We start from the raw sequence: 8,331 nt of genomic DNA on the forward strand, positions 1-8,331 counted from the left end.
CTGCTGGCCTGTTTCACCTCTAACTCGGGCAGGAAAAGTCCATATTGGTACAGCACCTTTGAGAGGTTTCTTTCTTTGGTGAGGACAGCATGAAGGCTATCAGCAGCTCCAAGCAGACTTGGGTAGAGTCAGAGTTCCAAGAAAACTCACTTCCATTTGAAGAAACTTCATTTGTGAGTGGGTACATAAACACAGCAAGGTCTGGGAGATGCCAGTTATTACCCAAGACCTGGTCATTGGGGATGGGCAAGTACACCAAGAAAGAGCAGAAAGTGCCCTGACAGGATGCAGCTTGCTGCTCCTTGACCACAAAATTGAGAAGGTGAAGACTGGCAGCACATGGTAATACACAGTTATAACACAGGGCTCTCAGCAAAACACAAGCCTGGGATGGCCACAGAGCCAGCCCCACTGACACCAGCAGGCACTGGTGACAGAGGAGCTGCCCCTTTCCACTAGCTGCTGTGTCCATGCTGATGGGAGATCTGTGGTTGCAAAGGCAGCCCACTGACCAGACACCACTGCTGAGATGGACACAGCCTGTGTAGCTTTCTTTCACTCCTCTGCAGGAGAGAGACTTGCAAACTGGCAGGCTGGGCAGGGCCATAAATAACGTGCAAATAGGCTGGGGCCACAGGCAGCACCAATGGATGCTCCAGGGCTGGTGACAGCAGTGTGTCGGTCCAGAAGTCCCTGTGGCTTGACGTGGCACAACACAAGGGCTGACTGTGGGCAGCAACCAGGCACAGGATAGGTAGGAGGGAGATGCTGCATAAGCACTGTGCTCTGATTTGCCTACAGAAGATGGGTCAGGCCATCCGAAGTTGTGACAAAAAGCCAGAGCCAAAGCAGCCAGGGCAGATGCTGTTACCACCCAGACCCTGTGTGGTCTCTGCCCAGACACAGTTCTCCTGTGGGTCAGCAGCTTTTCTGGATGCAGGAAAGTGGACAGCATTACCCAGGACAACTCCCAAGCAAACACAGTGTTGCTGTCAGCAAAGAGTCTGCATGAGAGGAGGAATAAGCAAGGTTCTGAGGGCCAGCAAAGTCATCAGTGAGAAGTGACTTGTGGAGAGGGAAGATTACCATGTGGGACTGAGGGGACTGACTGCTAGCAAAGGGAGTCATTTGGAGCTAACTTGGGAGTCTGCAACAAGAGGAGAACCAAGCTGCAGCTTGGAGAGGGTACATGTCTTCAACAAGTCAATTCAGCTTCTTTTCCTTACACACGAGTAGATCGAACAGGACAGGCCAAGCGGACTGAGCAACGTATGCAATGACAAAAAATAATCTAAAAAGGGATGTTTGCTTGATTTGTGTATCGTCATCTTGGCTGCCAGTTGTCACATTGGTGGATTCCAGCCACAGCTCCTCATTGCTCTGACTGAATTGCTAAATTCAGGTTTAGGTTTTTACTTTCTGTAAGCATATTAAAATTTTAATTAAGCACTAAGTCAGTGTTTTAGCAGGTTTTTGAGGCATTAGCTATTTATCTTGTTGATTACAGTTCTCTCAGGTCCTTAGTTATGGCCTAAATTTAGAGCAATTCTGACTGACTGAGCCCTGCAGGATAACTGCTACAACTATTCATTAAAAATGAAGAGATCAGAGTTGATCAGCTGACTGTGGGAGCCTGCAGTGTGGCTGCTCTTCTTCCTGACAATCTTCTGATCTACAGGTGCTAGAGCCAGGTTAATGCTGATCTGCTGGCAAAACACAGCATGAGAAGACGTTGAGAAGACGCAGCAACTCCTTGATTCAAAGCTCAATAAGAAACAGCTTCCTTCCTTGATATCCACCTGAGATGGTGAGGAAGGAGGGATTTTAAGCAATATTTTCTTTCAAGCAATTTCCATTAGGCAACACAAGCCCTTCTCAAGGCAAAATGTTTGTGTCCCCCATTTTTGTCCCTCTGGGGAGCACTTTGCAGGACATGAATGAGAGTCCCTGCTTTACAAAGAACGTGGGAAGCTCCCTCAAGGAAGCAATGCCACAGTTCAAATTTAGCCAGCTTCATGTGGAACTTTGGGGCTTTTTTTCTAAATTGCTGCAGAATTATAAAGGCCCCACATCTACTTTTACATGAGAGGTTTATCACACACATTAACGTGAAACACTAGCTACCAACAGCTAGTGAATCCAGCTATCAACATGCAAAACCCTGGCCAGATCTGTCAGCATCTGGGACCAGACTTATCTCTTAAATGCTGTTTCAAAATTGTATCACAATAACAAATGTAGTGATAATGAAATGCAGAGTCTGGTACCATCCAAAATTCAGCAGCTGTGGTATTTGCCATGGAGCTGAACTCCCAAGTTTAAGCAGCTTGTGCTAGAAAGTGGTTCTTGTAGCTCAGCAAAGAAATTCAATGCGGGGAAAAAGGAGATTATTCTTCTGCATATCACCCTGGCTAAAACTTGTTAACCACCCCTAATTGTAGCTCTCCCTCCTGTGCTAATCACATCTGTAATACCTATTCAGCTGTTTGTTCTGTCCCAAGGGTGAAGCCAAGGTGGTGGCTCCCATAGGTGGTGGGGACATTGCCAGGGGCACAGCCACCTCCTCTTCCGGTCACTGCAGACCCACCAATGCTGGTCTTCATGCTGGTTTTTGCAGTACTCTGGAATGCCAAACCCATTTTCAAGCCATGGGTGACCATCTCCCCTGATGGCCCTTCACCACCAGCTAGGAGAGTGTTCTTCTGAAAGACCTGAAGTCATTCACTGTTTAATCACCTGCGTTTTCCTCTTCTCTCATTTCATATTCTCTGCAATTATTCAATGTAACCTCAGCTGTTCATTGAGGAATTGGGAAGACCTTAACCAAACAGCTTGCTTTCCTTCCTGCCCATCAGTCTGCAGTCTCCTTGCCTCACACCTCAGCCAAGCAAAGTGAAAACTTTTCCTTTCACAATAAAACTCACATCCAGGCCACTGTTCACGAAACCACAACTTCCACCAGGGCCAGCCCTGCCTCAGTCTACTTTGCCAGGCCCTGTTTGAGTATTCAGAGAGAAACTAGCTCCTGACCTGGCCAAGCTCCTGCTTCCCAGTCAGTGCTGACAGCACACACCAGCTGCATCCAAGCCAGTCCCATGCAGCCCTCCCAGGGCTCATCCTCTGGAATTCTGGGATTGTGGTGAAAGGAAGAGTGAAGAAAAGAAAGATGCAAGCCTCTTGAGCTGCACAAACAAACCTGCTACCTAAAGGCATTTGACTGCCTCAGAAAAAGGAGGTAAATTTAAGGAACCGACAGCCAAGGTGTTATTTTTGCTGAGTTTGAAATCTCATTTTTATGCTTATCTCATGCAAAACTGGAAATAACACTCGTCACGGTTACAACCTGCTAAGGGGAAAACTGGCAAGAGCCAGTGCAAATGAAGGGAAATTTTCTGCAAAAAAAGATCTTTCTCAGAAAACACCCTTCATAAAACCAGATAAACACACATACTTGCAGAGCAAAGCCAAACCCCTACAATCTCTAAGAGGGTTTGCTCTTGGAGCAACACATCTACAGTTCCCCACCATCTCTTCTTCCCTGTCCCTCAGCTGGAGAGGATGATTTCTCTAGGTCAGCTGGTGTGAGCTTTTCCTCATCTGTGCCAGGTAAAGCTTCACCAACAGCTGAGAATCTTCAGTGACAGCTGAAGTTGGACAGGCAGCAGGCTGCTATTTCTCTATAGAGGTTCATACAGCTTTACATATACTATCACTACTTCGGATCCTCCCTGTGATCCTAAAGCAAAGAGTTGTGAGGAATAAAGAATATTTTTCTAAAATTGGGTATTAAGAGCTGAACATGGCCCCATCTCTGAGCTGACCATATGGAAGAAAAACCCTGAGACCTCACTACTCCATGGAATCGAGTCCCAAACCTTTGATCCAGTCTTGAGTACATTTGAAAGTGATGCAAGGCCTCCAAGGATGGAGTTGTGGCTCTAAAACTGGAGGAGTGCTATGCAGAATGTGCTATTTTTCCACCTTCTCCAGCTACAGAAGGGGCAGCTCATTGTTACAGCCCCTAGCCTGCTCCTGGCTGGTTGTGAGCATGCCAGTGGAAATCCCTCCAAACTGCTGGTGCATTCCAAATAAATGGGTCCAATTTAGCAAAACTACAGCTGCAGCTGAAGCAGTGGGAAAGGATCATACCAGCAACCAAGCAGGCAGATCAGAGAAGGAAAAAGCTTCCAATAGGTAATGGTGAGTAGGTGGGAAGAAGTAACCAGTTCATCTTTAAGAGAAATGTGAACAGAGCCTTACAGTCCCTCGAGCAAGTCTTGGGAGAAGCAGACCCCAGCCTCATGTTAGCACTTTATTTATAGCATTGCCTTCCTGTTCATAACCTTCCCAACTGTGAATTGCAATTTTTCCTTCCCCCAGCATTATGGTGATGGTTTGGAACATGGAGATGTTTGGAAAGGGGCAATTTGGCATCAGGAGTCTAAAAAGCAGATACAGATGACATCCTAAATGTATCTTTTATGAGTTTGGAAGGATTTCTTTAAATTAAGCTCAGAATCTGTGACAGCTTCTGGTAGTGTCGCCAATAAGGAAATAAAACAAAAAAAAAAAAAATCAAGAGGTTCTTAAGCATATGTAGTCTTAGAGATCTGGATATCTTGCTTTCCCTCATGCAACTTTGAACTGCTTACCAAGCGCTTCCCAAGGAAAGTGCTTCAATAATTTTGAATTGTCTCTTCACCACATATGCCCTCAAACCCCAACATACTTCCAAATTCAAGGCTTATAAAAATTAAATGCTCCAATAATTCTAAATTGTGTTTGTTCAGGGTTACTGGAGCCTGGCCATTCCTTCAGTTTGGGGATTTTTGTTTTGTTTGCAGTGGGTGGAGGAAGAAATGCTTTCTATTAGTGCTTCAAGTTGGAAGCTGGTCAAACAGCATCGCAGCAGAATGATTCAGCAGCCTCTGAGCCGATTCACAGTGTGTCATAAAATGGGATTAGGAAAACAACAATGCTTGGAGGAGAAAGAACCCACACAAAGAATCACAGCAGGAGAACAATACCAGAAAGAACAGAGGGGAATAATCCTCACTTGGCTTCTCAGAAGCAGGTTGGATGACCTAATAGGTGGCTTTCAATGCCTTTCATTCCCCATGGAGTTGCAGGGTTGAGCTGCGCGGATCCAGCCACCACAGCTTAATAAATGTCTCTGCATGTACTAAACCACCTCAAGTGCTCCTGCATGCACATCTGCAGCCTGTTCTCATTTATCTGATGAGACCATGGTCCCCCTCTGGCACAAGCCCAGATGCTACTTCACAGCAGGCAGGAGCTTATGCAGAACTAGTGGTGGAAGTCCATGACCATTTAGGACATGAAGCAGAGGGAGCAATCTGTGAGTTAGAAACCAAAAAGCTGTGTTTTCTCAGTGTTGCTCAAGTGGGCAGCACATCAAAAGAGCTGAAGTGTCAAACTAAGTGTATTTCCTAGTACTGTCCTGAAGAGGAATTAAATCAAACATGTATTTTGTGATCTCCTGAACCCAAGTATCAGCGACCACCTATGGCCAATGCCAAGATGGAAAAGGAAAGCATAATTTAAAACCTATTCTCTGTGAACCTGAAGATCTTATTGACAACCTTGTTTTAAATTAGGTCATACCTGTTACAACTGTGGCCTTGAAGTGACAGAGGAAGGCAGGGACTCTCTCAGGAGTTTTACTAGATCAGCAGTGGTTGAATTACTCCTATGCAGAACACGAAATCACAGCTTCATGCAATTGAGGAAAATCAGACAATTATATCACAATTCCAGTAAAATTGCTATATCCAAAGTTTGGTAGAGACAGAAAAACAAGGAGGAAAAAGAAAAATCTCATATGCCATGGCCTCTTCTTGTAGACTGAAAAAATGATAAAGTGCATCCTTGTAAATAACTCACTGCAGGATGCCTGGAATTTTATAGAAACTGCTGCAACTTGTCTCCCAGTGGGGAATAACTGAGGCATGAGATAAGAAATCAGCCATATCCTAACTTGCAGTGACAGGTGCTGTAAAAGGAAATGCCCAATAAAGGCTTAATGTATAGGAAGATGGCAAATAACTGTCTGGAATTCTGAAATAAGAAAGCATAAACCAATTCTCTAATCATGTCTAATCAAAGAACACCATCAGTTGCTAAAAACTTCTAGGGAAAAAAATGGGTATTGAAGAGGTGGTAGCATGCCTGTCTTCGTCAGTAGTGTTTTGGGAATATTTTAGCCTGCAGAATTTAATTCCCTGTTATTACTTCTGAGCCTGAAGGTGAAAATCATAAATCAGAACCATTCATAACATGGAATAATGGGATGAAGTACTCATAAGGAGAGTTACATGATGAAATCCTTTGGGACTGTGTGTAACCCTTACAGTCCTTGATGATAGCATTAAAAATTCTTCTGTCACTAATGTCTATTCTTCACTAAATCCTATACTAGTTTTTCCTCTTTCTTCTCTTCTAACATCTCCAGATTTTTGTGTCATATGGCATTCCTTCCACCCTTCCTCCCTGCTGCCCTAAATATATGTTTAAGGCAAAATCATAGGAAAGCATTCCATGCTTAAAAAGATGGGCAGGTTTTAAATTACACTGTAATTACTAACAAGGGCTTTTAATACCTGAGGAGCTTTCCCAGGGAGTTTTGCTCTGATTTCAGGAGCCCCATTGTTTTATAGAGGGCTATTTGGTCCCATTTGTAAGGTGGCTACATTTTGAGAAATAAAGATTGCAGTGGTCTAAAATAAAATAACACTGTCCCCACCCTTCTTTTACCATCTCATAACTGAGTACAAAAAAAAAAAAAAAAATCCCAACCCGTGATGTGTTAGAGCTTTGTTTTCTGAGTAACAAGACCAATCATGTTTCCTCTGCTTGAGGTCTCTCTCTTCTCTTCTTTTTCTTCTAGGTCCTCTGGATCCACACTGACATAGAAATATCCCATGATGGAGAAAATAATGCACACAGCAAAGAGGAGAACAGTGAACAAGACAAATTCAGCCCACTAGGAAAGAAAAAAGAACAGCAGGTCAGGAGACCCCAGACTCAGTCTGGAGGACATCTCTGCACTTACAAGTGCTTTTAGAAGAGCTGGGTGAAAATTACTTTTTAGTTTCCAAAATGGCTCACAAGATAGAAACTTTGTCATTCTGTTTTCTGGTAAGTGCTTGTACACATTATGTAATTACAAATGTGTGATACATCTTGAAACAAAACAGTTAGATTGAGTTGTGTTCATTAAATCTTTTCTTACAAATCTGTCCTGACTGGAACATATCTACCTGGGCTTTTTGCCTACAAGATTCTCTTGGGAGAGGTGGGTTCATGCTGCCCAGAAACAAGCCCCAGTTCACACCTTCATGGCATCATCCCAGAAATTTCACAGCCTGAATTAAACTACCTCTGCACCACGACCTCCCTCTGTAAGCCTGACATCTCAGGGGTGCCACAGACAGCTGGCCTGGCAGGATTCCCAAGTGAGAACCTTGAGGAAGAGCTGAATGCCCACTGTTCCTGTTCCTAGTGAGCAACTCAACCTGTGGCTGCCACTGTGTCCAGGCTCCAGGTCCAAACACAGCGAGCTTGCCTAGAGCTGAGCTCCAGCAGCATTATCCAGTGCAGGTCAGCTATTTCCTGACACTGGGAGGGTCAGGGAGGGCCAGTGCTCCCCAGGGGAGCACCACTGAGGGCCCCACTGAGCAGGGGCTGGGGGGCAGCTCAGGGTGGGCTGCTGTCACTCAGGTGCAGCAGTCTGGGGCTGGGCAGAGATGTGTCTCGAGGACACGGACATCCAGAAGCACCAGAAGCCTGTTGTAAAGCATTATCTCTCTTTCAAGAGCCAAACCATACCTGTGCCATTGGTGCAGCCTCGGCAACAATGAGCACAAAGGTATTCCCCACAGCCACCGTGAGCAGCCAGCCTGCCTGCAGCACCGACTTCATGCTGGCTGGAGACTGAAAAGAGGAGAAGGGCCTGATCAGTGGGAATTGTGCTGTGCCCTTCGGCCCTGCTTCACCCTCTGGTGTCCTGCCCAGTGTAGGTGTCACTGGGCTCAGCCTAGGAGAAGATGGTGGAATTTCCTCTGTGTGGAGTGGTTAATCTGTGGTTAATCTCAACAACTGCATGCATACAAGGAGCTTTCGAAACATGGACAGGAGGACACATGAAGAAGCAGGAGATGCTGTTGTTGCAGAGCTGAATCCTGGTCATCTCCAACCTGCATCATCTGAAATGGTACGATCAGGACGTCCAAGGAGCCACACAAGCCCTGCAGCTTGGAGTCTGGTGCCGTGTGGCTGTACACCTTTGGAAAAGAGACTGGATCTTGAAGT

General features: G+C 45.3%; 1 protein-coding gene across 12 annotated transcripts in view; it reads right to left on the minus strand.

The window, feature by feature from the left end:
• Window positions 1-8,331, minus strand: part of SLC15A2 (solute carrier family 15 member 2) — a 73,192-nt gene that overhangs the window by 4,290 nt on the left and 60,571 nt on the right. For 8 of the 12 annotated variants that reach the window (XM_017740191.1, XM_017740188.1, XM_017740184.1 and 5 more), the window contains 2 exons: window positions 7,849-7,953; window positions 5,626-7,003 (listed from right to left, as the gene is read on the minus strand). In XM_017740191.1, the coding sequence (XP_017595680.1) occupies window positions 6,827-7,003; window positions 7,849-7,953 (282 nt within the window). In that variant the 3' untranslated portion in view covers window positions 5,626-6,826. Of the gene's footprint in view, window positions 1-5,625; window positions 7,004-7,848; window positions 8,304-8,331 lie in introns of those variants that run through there. The other 4 variants (XM_017740186.1, XM_017740185.1, XM_017740193.1 and 1 more) reach the window with 4 other exon arrangements.

Source organism: Corvus brachyrhynchos, unplaced genomic scaffold, assembly GCF_000691975.1.
Source record: "Corvus brachyrhynchos isolate BGI_N302 unplaced genomic scaffold, ASM69197v1 scaffold126, whole genome shotgun sequence".
Lineage (NCBI taxonomy): Eukaryota > Metazoa > Chordata > Aves > Passeriformes > Corvidae > Corvus > Corvus brachyrhynchos.